At 40.8% G+C, this 20,198-nt stretch overlaps 1 protein-coding gene across 1 annotated transcript in view; it reads right to left on the bottom strand.

The window, feature by feature from the left end:
• Positions 1 to 1,053: 1,053 nt before the first annotated feature.
• The window catches only part of NTF3 (neurotrophin 3), a 61,933-nt gene continuing 42,788 nt past the window's right edge, over positions 1,054 to 20,198 (bottom strand). Inside the window, exon 2 of the mRNA XM_039497574.1 lies at positions 1,054 to 2,279. Within this exon, the coding sequence (XP_039353508.1) occupies positions 1,485 to 2,279 (795 nt within the window). The 3' untranslated portion in view covers positions 1,054 to 1,484. The remainder of the gene's footprint in view (positions 2,280 to 20,198) is intronic.

Below are 20,198 nucleotides of genomic sequence, written 5' to 3'. Positions count from 1 at the left end.
CTACATAATAATGCAAAGAATAGGACATGTTTTGTGCACAGAATTTAGAAATGTCGATGTGAGGTATGTAGCAGTACATTAATTTTTTTATAAGTGTTAACTCGCCTGTATGACACTGCAGTTTCACTTTAACTATTGCGTACTTGAGAACCTGATTCTTAATCACATGCCACACAGAAAACAGTAATTCTTCAATGATCCTCCATAAAATACCAGGTTTGTTGAGCATTTCTACAGATGTTTTTCTCCATGAAAAATCAGCAATTGATGCTGACCAGCACTGCAGCTTTGAATGAAAGTGCAGCTTTGACATCCACTCCAAGACTGTATTCTTCTTTGCTAGAACTCTAAACCCAGGCTTCTTTTAATATTAAGACACCAATGGTTTTGTTTCCAATTTAAAAACCCCAGGCAGAAAGAAACAATGTAATGATGCAGCAGAGTTAATAGATTACTGGAGAGGAAGAACCTGATCACAATAAATAGTATACTCTAAAGAAATCATCTTTTATATATTATATTAATGATCCACTTAGATTGCTTCTTGGCATTGGTAAGGTTCTGTTACAAATATTTTAGACTTTTTCCTATTACTTCTAAAAGGAATTGGCAGCATTAAAAACCAGTTACAAAACAAATGTGCTTCAAAAACCTAAAGTAAAATTGCTAGGTTATTAGCAGCAGTTCTGGAACGCTAACAGAGGAAAAACAACAGTAATTCTAGTGGCAAAACTGGCATGACATACAGAAAACGTATTTTACAGCTAGTCAATGGTTGGAATGTTAATGTTAGCTGTAGGCCATGTTGTTTTCCTTTCAGTGGTGAGGAATTAACACTTTTAATTAAATATGAAAATATATGTGGTTTGCAGTGTTGTTGTAGCTGTGTTGGTCCCAGGATATTAGAGAGACAAGGTGCGTGAGGTAATACCTTTTATTGGAGCAACTTCTGTTGGTGAGAGAGAGAGAGACGCTTTTGACGTACACAGAGCTCTTCTTCAGGTCTGGGCCTGAAGAAAAACTCTGTGTAGCTCGAAAGCTTGTCTTTTTTCACCGGCAGAAGTTGCTCCAATAAAACATATTGCCTCGCCCACTTTGTCTTGTGAAAATATATAGCAGGGGATAGAAATGGGTACACAACTCTTGACATTTATCTGATTTTTAACAAGTTTACTAAATGACAGTCACTGACTTGACAATACTGAATGAAAAATACTGATGTTACACAGATTTTACAGGAAGATTATGGTATGCTGCTGATAAGCAGAGTCACAAACATATTCTAATAAAACTGCAGCTGCCCACAGCTGAGGCACATGCCTTTTTACTCCTATTTATTGAGAGAGAAAGCTTATATACTGTAGGTTTGCTGAAGTTTAATAAATAAGGTCAACTTATAATATATAAAACCATATAAACATTTATATGCTACATGCATATCATATAATTTAAAGTAATAATTTATATAGCAAAGAAATGCAGACTTATGTTCTTCCTATTTTTCTCGACAACGCACACACGCAGGATGTGTCTATTCTTATCCATCGCCAGCCTACGAGTTTATTGTTTTCCGAAGTCAGTGCTCTTACATACGTTTGGGATGTTTTGCACTGGGAGTTCCAGTGTTTATCATCAATGCCACGGCAGCCATTTTTTACCGGTTTGGCTGCTTTACACCTTGTTTCATAAAAATATTGTTTGACGGGAGAGTTGCCTGTTTTAATTTCTCCTAGCACAGTTACCTGGTGTCCTCTAATGTCGATAGCGGATGATTTGTCCGTGACCCATAAACTTTCACTGTCACATACAGAATATTCCCCTCGATGGCTCTTATGTTCTGCATACCTTTTCCTCCTGGAGGTTCTGTTCACCACTACAGAATTTCCAATATAATCTTCCATAAGATACAAAGGTGGAGGTTCCAATGGGGTATTGTCACTCAAGAGGACCCGGGGAGAATTGTAGCGTTTCTGTTGCCTTAATAGTTCTGCATCCATTGAGATAACTGGCTGGAAGTCTGATTTCACATTTTCAACTCCATCCACATCCTGCTGAGCCTCTGTTTTCTGCATTGTGTTTTGATAGTTTTCCTTAATATCTACCATCTGCTTGGAGAGCTTGTTTTTCAAAATGTCTGCCTGAATGAGTTTAATAATGAGAGAATTTATTGAATCTTCTGGCAAACTCCTTTGATCCATGTTGGTAGATTGGATGCCACGAAGATAAGCAAGAAATATCACATAAAACAAGATGGACATCACCTTGTTCACCTGTAAGATCTGAAAAGAAACACAGAGTTAACTTAGAGCCAGTGAAATAAGAATTACTGGATGCAGGAGGATAGTCCTGATTTTTTTTTTAGCATGTCTTACAGATGTTAGACTATGTAGACCAGGCTAGACCATGTGTTTGTTACAAGCTATTCCAAATATTTAATTACATTTTATAAAATAATATGGGTGACCCTTTATTATTAGTTCCATCTACATTTCATTCACTTTTCAGGCAGGATGATTTTTTAATTATTATTTTTATAGGGAGAGTAAGGTTAGTATGACAATATGGCATGTCTACACTGCCCCACAGGTAGGACCGTGAGAGCAGTGCACACCAAAGTGCCTGCCATAACTCTCCAATGTGGACATGGCTGTTGTGAACTAAAAGGTTCATAGTTTACACTAATGTTGTAGTCTTCTTCAAACAAGACTTCATTAATGTGAAGTAAGAACCTCACAGTTCATACCAGGAGAGTTACAGTTTGTGCCATGCTTTCCAGGTGGAGGTGACATTTCTTTATAGAGAAAGGAACTTAAGACTTGTCTACACCAATGGTTCTCAACCTGTCGTCCATGGACCTCATCTAAGGGGTCTGCAAAAGACAAACTGAATGGAATTCAACTATATATACAGACAATAGATTTCCTAAGGGGTCCACATCTCCATTCAAAATTTCCAAAGGGGTTCACACCTATATTTGAAAATTTTTAGGGGTCTGCAAATGGAAAAAAAGATTGAGAATCACTGGTCTACACTGCCCCACAGTTCAGACTATGGGGCATGTGAATAGCAGTGCACACCAAAGTGTTGCGCTGTACTTTATTTTTGGAAAGCAATCATTTGTCCTGTACAAGGCTAGTATGAAATATACATGGATCCACAGGGCATTTGAACTATGTGTTCTTTGTAGTTTATTTTACATTCTGCACAAAGTGGGCTAAAATTGACTTCAATAGGAGTAGTGAGGGGCTCACCCCCTCTGAAAATTGTGATGTTTGTTAGGGGGTCTGCATACAAATTAAGGAACAAGAGTTTAAAAATGAGGACCCTAAAGTTTAGCTCCTCTACCCATGTTTCAGCAACTGCGTAATTCTATGGGGTTCTTATACCACCCTTATCACCAAAGTATCTGAGTGTCCTCCAGTAGTACCTTAAGAGATGTGACTCATCTGTCATACCTGTTTCAGTTTTCCTCTCATCCCCTTTGCAGGGGGAGAATTGTGTGTGCAGTGTCATGCTTTTTGTTAGGGATTTGGTCTGGGTTGACTTTCTGTGTGTTTAACTGAACACTCTGCTACATGTTTAAAATTTCAAAACTGCTGAGCATGCTAACACTGTCATAAATGCTAAGTTCCCATTGCTTTAAATCTTGGCCTTGGTGCGTAACTTTAGGCATCCAACTTTGAACATTTTAGCCTAAGATGTCTGCAACTCCAATTGTACTGAAAATTGATATTCTAATAATATTTGGTGCTTATAAAAATAATTCAAAACAATCAACAAGAATGACAGTATTTTATAGTAATTACCCAGAACATTGCAGTGTTTGAGACCAATATTTATAAGATAACTATTTTTAATAGCTATAGTTACATTAGAGAGCACTTTTTTCAAGAATCATGCATGCACCTCCCAATGCATACCACATATTGTTCTTGACAAGATAGGTGAGGTCATATATTTTATTGGGCCAACTTGACAGAGCTCTTCTTCAGGTCTGGTGAATGTAACCAGAGTGTCTAAGCTAAATACAAGTTATATAGTGTCCGTGTCTCACTATTTGAGCTGAGCTATAAATGAAGTGGTTGTTTTAATCTGAATTACACTTACTGCTGTACAAATAAGTGTCATTGGTCAGCTTTGAAACAGGGTTAAACTGGGGAAAACACACAGCAAGAACTTCAAAAGCAGTCTCAGAACCGTTATAATGAAACTCGTCTAGAATTCATTTAGCAATACTGAATTTCCTACTTGTACTTTGGAACTGCAGCAAAATCAGAGTTGCCCTCTAAGAATATGTGAGCTGTCCTTTTATGGACAAGAAATGTGTGTTCTCCATTCTTATCTGTGTTACAGTATGAGCTCCCCTAAACCTAAACTCTGTGTTGCTTGCAGCAAAGTTATGCAATGGGTGTGTCCATATATAAAATAAAAACCAGTCACCAAATTCTTATTGCTCTTTGAATAAAAAATGACCTTCAGTGTAGATGGATCTCAGAGTACAAATGATACACTGTATAAAAGACCTATGCATGCAGCACATGGTCTTGCTAAGTAAATCATTTGAACAGCCAACATTTTATAAGACATTGCCCAGCAGGTTTAACACAGCACTCAGAGGGGCTACCGCTGTGCCACCAGTAGAAAGGTCAGCATAATGGTCACCGAAGCTAACACTATGCTCAATTCAAATGCTCCAAATATGACCTATGCCGATATATAGTTGCATGTAATAACTTGGCTATCGGGTTTCAAAAGCAAAGTGGCCACTAACAAAACATACATCTTGGAAGGAGTTGATAATGTGGGAAAAGTGAAGGTGGATGTTCTGCATTAGCTGAACAGGGACTTGCAGCATGTGGAAAGTAAAGGATCAGGACCTCCTGAGTAGCTTTTGCAGAAAATCCTACTCGTGACTTGTAGTTGTAAGGCTAGACATCAGATCCAGCCCTCGGAGGATACTTGAGGCAGTATCACAGGCAGGATACTTTTGGGTACATCTACACTTGCAGTGTTGTATAGCGTACAATTGCCACCTGCCCAGCTAGCATGAGAGTAAATGGCCGTGTAGATGGTGAGGCATGGGTTAGACAGGTAGAATAGACTAAAGTTCCCTGCTACCTGAACCACCACAATATATACCCAAAGTGCTCTCTTCATGCCCAAGCAATGCCTCCCACATCTACACTGCTATTTTTAGTGTGGCTTCCTCACTGCCAGAGCTCTTCCCCGCTGCCAGAGCTTTTCCCCGCTGCATGTAGCTATCCTGCAGTGACAAATGTGGATGAGGCCCAGCTTTCATTGCAGCATGTAGCTGCATGCATAGTGCCAATGTAATGCCCACAGACCCTGGTCATCGGTGGGCGGGATTGAACCTGGGACCTCAGGAACTAAATGCACGAGCTAAAAGCCAACTGGCTCTTAGCTAAGGCTGTAGAGCAGACATTTTCTCGCTCTCTTTAAGCAGTCTAGGTACTACTAGATGGGACAGAACACCACACACAGGAGGTGTGTGGGTTATACCAATATTCTACACACTGCCATAAGTGTAGATATAGCCTTAGAGCACTCAGAAGCTAGAGCTGGTTGATAATGTCTGCTTGCGTCTTCATAGTCTTAGCCCTAGACAGCATATTAAACTTGTTCCCTTACAGTTACATGGTTCTCCTATTTGTTTCCACGTGCAACTCAAGATTTTTTTATTTCCAACTATAAAATCCTTAATGGTTAGGGCCAGGGCTACATGAGACCAATTTTTCTTCATGAGCTGTCACATTAGCTGAGATCAGCTGTGACACTTGGGTTAGTTTACTAACGTAAGTTACCCCATTAAGCTATATCAATTTAAGGGTGATTTAAATGGACTTTAGTGCATCTGTTAGGGGTTTGCACCAGTACAACAAGATAGATTTTTAAATCTATGTTGTTTCACTGGTGCAGGATTTCTAATATAAGCCAGGCCTAGTTATCACTGAGTCTCAAGAGATCTGAAGGTTTAAGAACTGCTTATCAGCAGCTATTGAAAAAAAATATTGTGATTCTAAAACTGGCAGTCAGATGTGGTTGGAAAACATATTGCTATATGAAACTAAGTACTACCTGCCAAGGTGAAAGGGTAGAGTCTCTTCTGGTTGGTCCTGTGGAGTAGTTGTAACAGATTTACCATGGTGTTCATGAAATAACCTTGGCTCACCACAGAGTTTAAAAATATATTAAGAGGAGTGGGGGAGGGGTGGATCCTTTATTAAAAAGTTGAAGGGATGATTAGGTGTAATGAGTTACTTAGTCTATCTATGAAAGAAGATGGCACAACATGGTAGCTGAGAACATTAGGAAAACCAGTAAATTAATATTTTCCTTTTGGTATACAGCAGAACATGAATTCTCACCAAAGACCTGTTGCAGATTGTTGACTAATTCACAAAATTCAGCAAACACAATAGAAAGGCAATGACGGTGCATCACAGAATGGACTTTGTTCTCTGTTTTTTGTAAACTGTCGTTCAGTTTTTATCTATTGTAGAGTTTTATACTGCTGCCAGTACCACAGTATCCAAGGACCTTCCATGTCAAATCAATAGCAAAATCCTTAGAGGACTTCATGGAGTCTCTATCACTTCTCCCTTTCCAGGGCTTTGTTTTTTTTTAAAAATTATATTAATTTATTTTGATCATTCTGTGATAATACTTCACAGACTAAGAGCAAATGTTCTATAGTGTGCTTAGTAAAAATTATGAAATCTTAGTGAGATCTCATTTCAGTGTCTGCTACTCAGGGGCGGCTCTACAAATTTGGCCGCCCCAAGCAGTCATGCCCGGGAGGCGCCCCCGAGCCGCGGGAGCAGCGGACCTGCCGCGGGCATGACTGCGGAGGGTCCGCTGGTCGCGCGGCTCAGCTGGACCTCCCGCAGCTGCGGATGGTTCGCTGGTCCGGCGGCTCCGGTTGAGCTGCCGCAGTCATGCCTGCGGGAGGTCCAGCCGAGCCGCGGGACCAGCGAACCGTCCGCAGTCATGCCTGCGGCAGGTCCGATCGTCCCGAGGCTCCGGTGGACCTCCCGCAGGCATGACTGCGGCCGGGAAAGGGGTGCTTGCCCTACTGGGCTCTAGAGCCGCCCCTGCTGCTACTAAATCTTTACTGAGATGAACTTAAATAGAAATAAGATTTTCACAAGTGACTCATGATTTCAGGTGCCCAATTTGACAACTGATTTTCCTCAGGGTCCTCAGCACTTTCTAAAAATCAAGCTCCAGAATTGTTTTCCAGAATTATCAGCTGATGAACAATTCTATGGCTTAAAGCTCAAGTAGGCTTCTCCCTCAGAAGGCAGTTTGTTTACTTCTCAAAACCATATGTAGCAACAAGTCTTTTTTTTATTAGCAATGGAGTATTCTGCTATTTCCCTCATTCTAATTCTTTCTTTCCATGAAAACACACACGGTTTTCTTTTCTCACAATCACTAGGGGACAAGGATAATAGCTAGTAGTCTGGACATTGTAATAGTCTGGACACTCAAATCAGAAATCTGACATGAACAGCAGAATAATCACAACTGAAATAACGTGCAATATTTATTACATAATAATGATAACTGATGCTTCTATAAAAACTCCATTTGAGAACCTCAGAGAGTTACCAAAGTAGGTATTGTTCCCATTTTGCAGATGCAGAAATTAACACACACAGATGAAGTATAAAATTTTCAAAAGTGCGCAAGTCCCATTTTCAAGAGAGACTTTGGCACTTAGGAGCCTAAATACCATTGACTTTTCAATGAGACTTAGGTTCCTAAGTGCCTAAATCACTTTAAAAAATGGACTGGGGCTTCTTAGTCACTTAGGGCAAAATTGTCAAACGTGCCTAAGTGAGTTGCCCAGGGTAGCACGCGAGTCAACAGCATGGTAGGGAGGAGCAGGAGAGGGAAAATGTGAAGATCTCCTGAACCTGTAATCTGCTTTCACGATGAGTCTGGGGGTCTGCTCTGATTTGTTGATTATATCTTGTCAAATGGTCACTCAAGCCTTTTTTAAAGCTTCACTGAATGGTAAAATGTTTCCACATGGTGACAGTTTTGTGTTAAAAATTGGAATAAACCGGGTAGTTAAAAATGACATGTATAAGTGTATTGCTCTCCATTAATTTCAGACACAGCAGACCATAAGGGCATGCACAGCCATATTTGAAATTAATCTTTAGCAAGAACATCTTCTAATAGATAGAAACGTGACCACCTAAGAAATACCTGACCATTGCCAACAGAGAATTTAACACCAATTCTTTAAATGCTTAGCTCATCAAAAAGGGAAATGACTGCCTAGGAAGGAGTACTGCAGAAAGGAATCTGGGGGTCACAGTGGATCACAAGCTTAATATGAGACAAGAGTGTAACGCTGTTGCAAAAAAAGCAAACATAATTCTGGGATGTATTAGCAGGAGTGTTGTAAGCAAGACACGAGAAGTAATTCTTCCACTCTACTCCACACTGATTAGGACTCGACTGGAATATTGTTCTGGGTGCCACATTTCAGGAAAGATGCGGACAAATTGGAGAAAGTCCAGAGAAGAGCAACAAAAATGATTACAGGTCTAGAAAACATGATCTATGAGGGAAGGTTGAAAAAATTGGGTTTGTTTAGTCTGGAAAAGAGAAGGGTGAGAGGAGACATGACAACCATGCTAGCTATATCCCCAGGTTTATAATCAAATTCAGAAATCAGAACGCTTCCATCACCCACCAGGTTCTTTCCAATTGTGACTTATTTTGATCTGTCATTTTCATGGCTTGATACTTAAGCCCTCTCTGTCTAGGCCTGTAAGATTGCTATAGCCTGGTTCTCCATTGACTGACTTGGTTGTGTTGATGGTGTTAAGTGTAAGGACTGTGAGTCAGGACTCCGCTGTTCTATTTAGCTGTGTTAGGGATTTGTTGGGTGATCTTGGGCAAATCATGATCTCCATTCCTTAGATTCCGCACCTGCAAAATGAGGAATGGGGTGAAGCTTAGGTACTGTTTGTAAATTGCTTTGAAATCCTTGGACAAAAGATGCTCTAAATACAAAGTATAACTAATAATATTTTTCATTATGACATGCTGATTACAAAAAAAAGGTAGGAAAAATTCATTTTGAAAGGTCTCCTTTTGCTTCCTTCCCTACTGGCCTCCCTTTTCGTTCCTTCCCTCAAAGGAAGGATTGATGATGCTATGCCTGGAGAGTGAAATTTAGTTTGAAAAATACTCACAATGGCCATTTGGGGTTAACCTAGAAAGAGGACATGCATGTCGGGGGAGGAATGATACAGTCCCCTGTAATGTAAGTGGGCTCCCTGAAGAAGAATACGTAGAGATGTGTCTCTGTTCATTATGTTGCGGTATCTTTCTCCCCATTCTTTAATGGCATTTATGGCATTGTTAACTCATGTATTTACATGAGTATGCAGAGTGGAAATGTTTGTGCAATCTTCTATCTAGGTATATATGTCTCTCATCCCATTAATATCTTTCTATTACACACACACTTATAGGTTCAGCCACACAACATTCCCATGAGGAAGCAAAATGCTATTATCTGTCTTTTACAAAGGGTGGAACTGAGGCATAAAGAAATTAAATGACTTGCCCAAGGTCACACAGGAAGTCACATTGGAAAAAATAACCCCAACTATACATACAACATGATGGGGGCTAATTTAGCTACAACGAGTCAGGAAAAAGATCTTGGAGTTATCGTGGATAGTTCTCTGAAGATGTCCACGCAGTGTGCAGAGGCGGTCAAAAAAGCAAACAGGATGTTAGGAATCATTAAAAAGGGGATAGAGAATAAGACTGAGAATATATTATTGCCCTTATATAAATCCATGGTACGCCCACATCTCGAATACTGTGTACAGATGTGGTCTCCTCACCTCAAAAAAGATATTGTAGCACTAGAAAAGGTTCAGAAAAGAGCAACTAAAATGATTAGGGGTTTAGAGAGGGTCCCATATGAGGAAAGATTAAAGAGCCTAGGACTCTTCAGTTTGGAAAAGAGAAGACTAAGGGGGGACATGATAGAGGTATATAAAATCATGAGTGATGTTGAGAAAGTGGATAAGGAAAAGTTATTTACTTATTCCCATAATACAAGAACTAGGGGTCACCAAATGAAAGTAATAGGCAGCAGGTTTAAAACAAATAAAAGGAAGTTCTTCTTCACGCAGTGCACAGTCAACTTGTGGAACTCCTTACCTGAGGAGGTTGTGAAGGCTAGGACTATAACAATGTTTAAAAGGGGACTGGATAAATTCATGGTGGCTAAGTCCATAAATGGCTATTAGCCAGGATGGATAAGAATGGTGTCCCTAGCCTCTATTTTCAGAGGATGGAGATGGATGGCAGGAGAGAGATCACTTGATCATTGCCTGTTAGATTCACTCCCTCAGGGGCACCTGGCATTGGCCACTGTCGGTAGACAGATACTGGGCTAGATGGACCTTTGGTCTGACCCGGTACGGCCTTTCTTATGTTCTTAAGTCTGGGGTGGAGCTGGAAGCTGAAGCCAGATTTCCCAAATCCTAGTCTACAGCCTTAACCTCAAAGACTACCTTGGAAGCTCTCCGAGAGTTTGGGAGCTAAGTGGTCAAGTGATTAGCATGCTAAATGTGTAGGTAGCTTGTCATCTTCTGAGGAAGCAGAAATGATACCATGTCACTTAAGTTACTGGTCAAATAGTTAATTAAGCCCAACAAATAGTTAAAGCAGTAGTTGCAGCAAATAGTTTTTAAGTGTCCAGAAGCTGAAATATTTCCAGGTATATAATTCACTGCATAATTCTGAGCACCATCCACACCCGTAAAAATCTAAGGGCCATATCCTGAGGTGGTGTAAATCAGAATATCTCTGTTGCTTGCATGGAACCTATGCTAATTTTACATCAGGGGTCGGCAACCTTTCAGAAGTGGTGTGCTGAGTCTTCATTTATTCACTCTAATTTAAGGTTTCGTGTGCCAGTAATACATTTTAACATTTTATAAGGTCTCTTTCTATAAGTCTATAATCTATAACTAAACTAGTGTGGTATGTAAAGTAAATAAGGTTTTTAAAATGTTTAAGAAGCTTCATTTAAAATTAAATTAAAATGCAGAGCCCCCCGGACCGGTGGCCAGGACCTGGGCAGTATGAGTGCCACTGAAAATCAGATTGCGTGCCGCAGGTTGCCTACCCCTGTTTTACATCAACAGAGAACCTAGCCTGCACATCCTCCAACCCCCAGGTCATTTTCAAATTGAAAAATGGTCAAATGCTTCAAAATGTTCACTTCAGATAGTTCATGCAGCTCTAGTATTAGGCCTAGTTTGATGTAATCTTTTCATTAATGATCTTTAATGGCAGAAGGGCTAAACAGAAAATGTGTTTCATTGGCAGCTGAATTGGGAGGGGATTGGATTTGACTTAAAATGTAGATTTTGTTTTGATTTTTGGAAATGAAAAAGAAAAGGGTTTTTTTTATTATCTTTGTTTTGTTTTTTGGGTATTACCCTCCCCCCCTTTGAGCTTTTTCACTTTCACCACCGATAAACAGTGGGCGGGGGGGAAACAGTAAAAATAAATCGTGTACATGTGAGAAACCGTTTTTACACTTTGTTGTTTTGCAATTGGTATAATTTGATTTCATTTTAAAATTATTATTTTTTGTATTATCGCAGTGCTAAGTAGCCCTAGTCACGGAGCAGGACCCCATTGTGCTAGGTGCTGTACAGACAGAATAAAATGATGGTTCCTGACACCGAAAGCTTAGCAACTAAGTATAAGACAAGAGAGAACAGTTGGATACAGACAGACTGGGAGAGCACAAGGAAACCAACAACAACAACAAATGTTGTTTAGAATTGAAATGAAACCAAAATTTGAGGAAAAAAATCAGGGTTTTCAGTAGGAATTTTTAATGTGGATTTTTCCCACAAAATTTTCTGCAAAGAAAAAAAAATGGATTTTCTGACCAGCTCTAATATGATTTCTAAAGAACATAGTTTATTTTACATGTGACTCCCCAAATTAGGGGGTGCTCTTATTAGAATGCTTTATTCTTCATCTTATTGGGCTCAAATGGGTCTTTCGGGTACAGCCTGGTGGCGGGGAGCTGTACTGCCACTGGAGAATTTCTCCTTGCACTTAGAGAAAGCAGTCTCATGCTATGTCCTATTAGGCTAGTGGTCCTCAAACTGTGGGGTGTGCCCCCCTATGGAGGCATAGGGGAATGTTTGGGGGGACATGCTGGGGCCCGGGGACAGTCCCCATGGGGGGAGGGGAGGGAGCACCACCCAGCCCTGCTCCGCCCCCAGTTCTGTTGTGACTCTGTTTCCCAGCTGCGGTTCTGCTCCTGGTCCCAGCCCTGCCCCCAGCTTTGGCCCCTGGCTGCAGCTCCGTTCACAGACCCAGACCTGCCTCCAGCTGCGGCCCCAGCCTTGGCCCCATTGCCCTGTCCCTATGCTCCCCACCCCACTCCCTGGGAGCCATGGCCCCACTCCTGGGGTGAGGCATGGTTAGGGGTGACGGGGGGCATGACTGAAAAGTTGGGGGACCACTACATTAGGCAATGTACTGATACCTCCCTCTGCTGCACCAGAACTGCTTCATTGACTGATGCACAGTAAGGACAGTGGGTTTGCCCCTCTCTCTCTCTCTCCTTCATCCCTCTGAGGTGATGTTCACCCATGGGGGAGCACTAAGGCAGCTGTCTTTGTGCATCACTGAGCACCGGGATTGCAACCGCGACGGGTCATTGCACAAAAGACATGGTGGGGGAGCTACATTTAATTTAAATCAAAACTGCACCTGTGTTTGCTTTCCAAGGTCCCACAGCTCCTGCCTTCTTTAGAGCCATACAGCCCAAAGAACTATGCACTTGGCTACTTCATGAATCAAAAAGAAAGAACTCTCTTCTCTGTTTTCCCTGAAGGTACACATGCCTCCAAACAGAAAAGGCTTGTTTGACACACAGCTCCAATCTATATACAGATACAAAAACTACTAAGGCCAGAGCTCTCACTACAGGACTTGGGGCCTGATCCAAACACCGTAACAGTCACTGGTAAATCGCCCATTGAATTCAGTGAGCTTTGGAAAAGGCTCTTACACAGCAAGGACAAAGGGGACTGTGATTACAAAGAATCATAGTTAGATGCTGATTCTGCTATGCACTTAAGCACGTGCCTAAAGTTGAATCAAGGCCATAAGGAGAAACATAAATAATGCCAGCCAGCATACTGTTGTAAAAAATTAATTTCTTCTGCCAAAACAATAATTGCACAAATGTAGTAGCTTTTCTGAAATCAAGAAATCTTGACAGGCTTAAATAACTGCTTCTACAGCACTTATAAAAAAATAAATCAGAGCCTTGTAAACTTTTTGCTGTATGGCCACATCTGATCAAGCAAGTAAAAATGCTTTTCTAGGTGTAAGACTGGAGATTTCTGTTATTGGAAAGAACAAAGCCTTGCTGGTATAGCTATACCAGCAAATGTTCCTAGTAGGAAGACGGCTTATACCAGCAAAAGCCCTAGTGTAGACACAGTTATGCTACTGGCATAGCTTATACCAGTTCCCCAAATGAAATAAGCTATACTAGCGAAAGGACCTTTTAGCCAGTATAACTGTCTCCACTATGGCTTTTACTGGTATAGATACATCATTTAAAAAAAAAATCACACCCTTAGCCCACATTACCAGCAAAAGTGTAATTATCAGTCGTATGTGTAGTGTTGCCATGAGTGTTAAGGCTGTTCAAATTACTTTGGCTACTCTCCACGATTTGTTGTTTTAAAGCGGAACGTTACCTTTGAATTCACAAAGTAGTATACTGGTGTACTTTTGCGTAAAAATTCGAGTATAAAATTCTGTTAAGTGTTCTGTTAAGTTCAAAGGGACTACTCATGTGCTTTCAGGTAAGCACATGCTTAAGTGCTTTTCTGGATTGGGTTCAGAGTGCTCAGCATCATGGAGAAACAAACCTGTGCACATAAAATAAAGCATGATCTTTGCGTCCTTATTATACAAATGAAATTGTTTCACCTTTTCCAGTTATTGGATGAAGCCAAACCCTAAACCAAAAACCACCTTGCTTTTGCACATCTCACACTAACATCAAAATCATCATACTTTTACTTATATCTTAAGACAGATGCCATCTTGATGCCAATTCACATTTCCTTCTTCCTCATGGCTAAAAGTCTGTGAAGGACTAATTTCAGAATGTGGAATATCTTGTATGACTGGCAGCATGCATCATATACTGATAGCTAGATGATTAGAAGAAAATGATAGGCTTTGAACACTATTGGCAGTGGGTCCAGGTGGTAGCCAAATTAGATACATTGCAGCTGGTTTAAACTAGGAATTTACCTCCCCTTATACAATCAGGTAACTGGCAACCCTTTTTAGCTACTGTGTAACAAAGCAATGCTCTTTATGCAGCTCACTATAATTATACAGCTGAGTGTGTGGATATGAAGGAGGAACCAGGGAACTGAAACTACAGAAAGGACTTTAAAGTAGCTCATTGCTCAGCTCTCTTCAGCCCATCATGTACATGCTTTATACATTTCATAGAGGAATCCCACTGACAGCTGATCACCACCAGGGTTACTGCATTGGCGAGATGATTATATGGGCATTGGCACAGGGGATCATTTTCTTATGAACCATCAGGTGTCCACCACTGCTAGAGCCAGGATTGGCCACACAAAATCTGAGAAGGACACTAGTGTCAGACTGGAGATCACTGCAGGATCAGGTCCATAGGCTGATGCATTACGGAAAACATTACATTCCAATATTTGACAAAGCTCTTTCATGCTATAATGACAACACGTGTAAAATGTGCTGTTTTGTTTGTTTGACCTCTTGTGCATGGAACTCAGTGAGCTGTATTTCCCAATTATATTCTGGAATGTTATCCAGATGGATATCATGGTTGGATTTTTCCATGGGGTTATGGCCCCTCTCTGCTACTTCAGGTGCACAAAAGGGGCCATGATCTAGTTGCAAATGTCCAGCAACAAATTCTAATGGTGTAGGTAAACTCCCTGTTGGTGCATCTGTGTCATTGCTGGGTCCTATGCCTCTGCCTTCTCCGCTGTAGCTTAGGGGCACATCAGGGCAGAAGAGGGCATGTTAGGTGAAGAAAGAAAGGAGCATGATAGAACTCTGTTACGGTATATCCAGAAGCAGTGGTAAATTGTATCAACTCTCAAATCGTAGGTACTTATGTGGCCCCCCCATCACCACGCTATTTGAGCACCTCCCAGTGTTCAATGTATTTATCCTCACACCACCCCTGTGAGAGATAATATTCCTGTTTTACAGCTGGGGAATTGAGGCACAGAGAGACTACGGTCTGGTCTTGACTATGCATGAAAGTCTATCTAAGCTACTCAATTTGAGTTACGTTAATAGCTTAGATCTACTTATCACGGGGTCTACACTATGCGATGTCAGTGGGAGACACTCTCCCGTCAACTCCCCTTACTCTTCTTGATCCCATGAAATATAGGAGTCAATGGGAGAGCGATCAGCGGTTGATTTAACAGGTCTTCACTAGACCCATTAAATCGACTGCCGATGCATCAATCACTGCAGTGTCGATCCTCCAGTAAGTGTAGACAAGCCCTATGTGACTTGCCCAAAGTTACACTTGAAGTCTGTGGCAGAACAGGGATGGGAACCCAGGTCACCCTAGTTCTAAGGGATGCCCTAACCACTGGCCCATCCTTCCTCTCCCTGGCTCCTAGGTACTGCCCTCCCCTCCAATTTCATGCTGTACCAAGCAAACTCTATAAAGTTAATAGGTCAAATCAGAAATGCTTCTACCTCTGTCTAACTTATTACTTGCAACTTTCTTCAGTATTTATCTGGGTCCCTAAAAGATGAAGTGTTGAGGGAAAGAGATGAAAAAGGGTCTAGAAAATACATTGCAAGACATCTGTGGGTAAATCATATTTGATGATCTCAGATGTCTTCTGAAAATGAGAATGACTTAACAACAGCCTGTAATAGTAGAGGATCAATGTAATTCAGATTTAATGCACTTAATTTGCTTTCCCCAGGCATTAGAAATACAAAATCAGGAGATGTTTTATTAATTTTTCAGGTAGAGTGAGCCAAATATTAGACTTTAATGTGCTCAGTAGAAATCCCTGATTAAAATAATCCAAGTGCTGTTGTCCTGCAGGAAGTGGGAATGAAGCATGCTCATTTTGGACTACAGCATAACCCTACAATGTGGCCTGAGTAAAGGGCCACACACAGCTGCATCACCCCAGGAGAAGCCCAGAAAATAAATTGATTCAGATTCACTATTCCTCCCCTGCTCCCCTTCTGCTCTGGTGGAAGAGTAAGTAGACATACCCAAGCTAGCTTTCATCTAGTTAGAGCCAAGTTAGATTGAGTGACAATAGCAGTGAAGCCACAGCAGCATAGATAGCGGCTACTTGAGTGTCCTGAGTGGGTGGGGCTAGACCTAGGATGACCAGATAGCAAGTGTGAAAAATCAGAATGAGGGAGGGGTAATAGGCACCTATACAAGACAAATAAGCCCCAAATATCTGCACTGTCCCTATAAATCAGGACATCTGGTCACTCTAGCTAGACCATGCAGTGAACTGTGCCCCTGGAGCTTTACGGCTATTGTTATTTAAGCTAGTTTAGGTATGTCTACGTATGCTGCAATCACAACACCTGCATGCAGTGTAGACATATCCGTAGTGAGGCTATTGGGTGAGCAGCCCCAATCTCCCACTGCAGCCAAAACCAGAATGTGAGCAGGCTGAATTAGGGAGTAACAGGAGGAGATGGAGAGGTTTATTCTCTCTCTTCTTCCACTGAATAAGGGCTGTGACAATCTAGCTCTCTGAAGACATTTGTGGTGAAGTTGAACCCAGCAAATATAATCCATGTAGATGGAGAATGAAGGGCCCTGTTAAAATACCACATTACCAGTGCTAGAAAACTAGGACAGTATTCACTGAAATCTTTGAAAGACCAGCATCTTCCTAACCTCAGTGTAATCCACTCCTAGAAAATATGGAAGGGAGCCCAGTGTAAAAACAGGGCAAAGCAATCACATCCTTAGGAACTTTGGGGAGGAGTACAGATGGGGAAACCCTTTAGAGAAGGTGAGAGGTCACTTAACATCCTGGGATAATTGGATGCAAGGGGGATAAGAAGTTTTCAGACTTATTTGACTACAGGAAGCTTAAGCAGTTTACTGAGCTGCAAGCAAGAGTGTAGGGCTTCCGTTGAGGGGAAAGCAGCGTTTTGCAGTGGCTATCACTGAGGGGAAGAATATACACATTTGGAAAAGAGCTCACATGACCTCTTGGAAAACTGTTAAAAAGCTAAGGTTCAAAAGCACATCACACCTCAAGAATTTAATGTGTCCTCCTATACCATGAGTGAGTTCACCCTCTTCCCCCCACCCCCAACCATAGTTACAGTACATATGGGGACAGGGTTTGTGGTTTGAATGTAGATTGGACTAAGACTTAGGTGAGTGAAGAGAAGAGAAGAGAAGAACATGACAACCCAACACTGATGTAATTAAAAAGTATTCTCTAAACTCCACCAGCCTGCAGTGCATAGGCAAACGTTTGGTTTACATGGAACATATTTGCGCTGGATATACTTAGACAAGATAAGGAATTTTAGAGGCATATATTGGGACTACTGAAAAAAGAAGAAAATGGGACAGAGCCTTTACTCCCATTTGATGGGGCACCAACACCTCTGGGTGGCCCACTGGTAGTTGGGATTGAACCTGTGACTTTTGGATCTTAATGCATGGGTAGCTGCTACCTGACCTAAAACACCCAACTCTTTCAGCCAAGGCTGTAGCAGGCTCATCAATCTCTAGGTGAGCAAGCCACCACCAAAGGGGGACAGAGTGCCATGTCAAGTGGGCATGGGTTACATACAACACTTGAAATCAAAGATCTTGGGTCAAATTCTGCTTTCATTCACACACAAACCAAGTGACTTGCTTGCTTATAATTGAAATTATAATGTGGCCTAATGTCTGAGCTGGTCAGATTTCTATTAGATTACTGTTAGTGCTGGTGAGATGTTTTGAGGGAGCCCAAAAGGGAATGGGTCAGGCATTAATGCTTATGATCACCATGACTAAAAATAACTTGAAAGAATTTAAGAAACACTGATGGATTCTGCTCTCAATTACATTGGTGCAGACTCTGCATAACTCTAATGACTTCAGTGGTGTTACTCCTGATTTACCCTGGTGCAACTGGGAACAGAATGTGGTTCAGTGTAGAACATAACTGGTATCTTGGACCTGAGAAGATGGAATGAGTGGAAGTTTATGAGCAATGTGGTCATGAAACCATAGTGTCCTTTTCCCTGATTTGATGTGTCCTACACATGGGCCTGAACTAAGATCTCCGATCCTAATACTTCTTTCCTTTCCCTCAAACTTTGATAAATTTTGGATCAGAACCTTGGAGCCACCACTAATGTTAACCCAAATGGTATTCAGTTACATAACAGGAGGAAAGAACTTAATTAATGAACAAATGGACTCATTTCTGTTATATTTATGAATACACTCCAGTAAAGGAGAGAAGAAAGAGTACTGTAATCTTGGACTCCAATTCATACAACTCATGGATCTATGAAATTTGTTAACAAGCTGTGTTCCTCTCAAATTGGGCTTGTCAGCCATCAGCAGATTCATCAGGCACCTGATTAGACCTCTTATGCTACCCCTTGATGCAGTGGATTGACAGTTGCCTATGAAATGAGAGCTCCATGACCAAAACATCTGTACCTGATTTTCAAAATAGATTCCTCACCTATTAAAGCATATAGGTGTGCTGTATGCAAAGTCTTAGAAACAAAAGAGAACAAAAACTCAAGGTTTTTTGTTTTGTTCCCCCTCCTTCCTAGCAATTGATCCAGGAACTGATCCTAAGATTGAGATTAGGTTTTAGAATGGTTTTCAGGGTTTGGGCTAGAGCAGTGGTTCTCAACCAGGGTACACCTACCCCTGGGGGTATGCCAGGGTCTTCCAGGGGGTACATCATCTCATCTAGATTTGCCTAGTTTTACAACAGGCAACATAAAAAGCACTAGCAAAGTCAGTACAAACTAAAATTTCATACAGACAATGGACTTGTTTATACTAGACTCTGAATGTAAGTACAATATTTATATTCCAATTGATTTTACAATTATATGGCAAAAATGAGAAAGTAAGAAAAATTTCAATACAGTGTGCTGTGACACTTTTGTATTTTTATGTCTGTGAGCAACTGAAACTAGAGGATACACAAAACTCCTTCAGACAGGGATACAGTAGTGTGGAAAGGCTGAGAGGCACTGGGCTAGAGAATAAATTGTAGATTGAGGTTTTGGATTAGGTGTGCCAAAATCACTCAAACTATTTTTATGAAATTTCACCTCCAAAACAGTGGCTTATCTTGATATCTTGCATGGTCTCCCCCCTGCAGGAAAATAAAATAAAATAAAAGGTGGATGTAAAAGACTCCCCCTATGGGGGGAGGGATAGCTCAGTGGTTTGAGCATTGGCCTGCTAAACCCAGGGTTGTGAGCTCATTCCTTGAGGGGGGCCACTTAGGGATCTGGGGCAAAAATTGGTCCTGCTAGTGAAGGCAGGGGGTGGGACTCAATAACCTTTCAAGGTCCCTTCCAGTTCTAGGAGATTAGTATATCTCCAATTACTATTATTATTATAAGTTAGAAGGGGTTTGGATTAGAGGTTGTGGTTTTGGGCCATTTTTGTTTTTCTCATTTTACTGTTTACTTTAGCTTTAACAGACTCTTTACATATTCACATAGCAATGTATCATTGGACAGGGAGTAATCCAACATTAAAACACAGCCATCTATACCCTTCAGTATAGCAGAATACTGATTCTGAGTCAAACTAGGCAAATAACTGATTTTTTAATTTGCTGGCTGTTCCAAAAAAAGATTTTGGGAAAAAAATTGTGTGTCAACACAAAACAATTTTTAAAAATGTTTTGGTGAACCAGAAAGTTGAAAAAAAATCATGTTGGGTTGAACAAAGTGTTTCATTTGACCTGAAATAAAACATTTATGTTTATTGGAGTTATTTTTACCTTTTTAAAAACTTTGTTTTATGAAATTGAAATAAATTTCAAAACATGTTGTCTGGAATCAAAATGTGTCCTTTA

This window comes from Mauremys reevesii, linkage group 1 (genome assembly GCF_016161935.1).
Source record: "Mauremys reevesii isolate NIE-2019 linkage group 1, ASM1616193v1, whole genome shotgun sequence".
Taxonomy (NCBI): Eukaryota; Metazoa; Chordata; order Testudines; family Geoemydidae; genus Mauremys; species Mauremys reevesii.
This window is presented reverse-complemented; position numbering and strand designations above follow the sequence as displayed.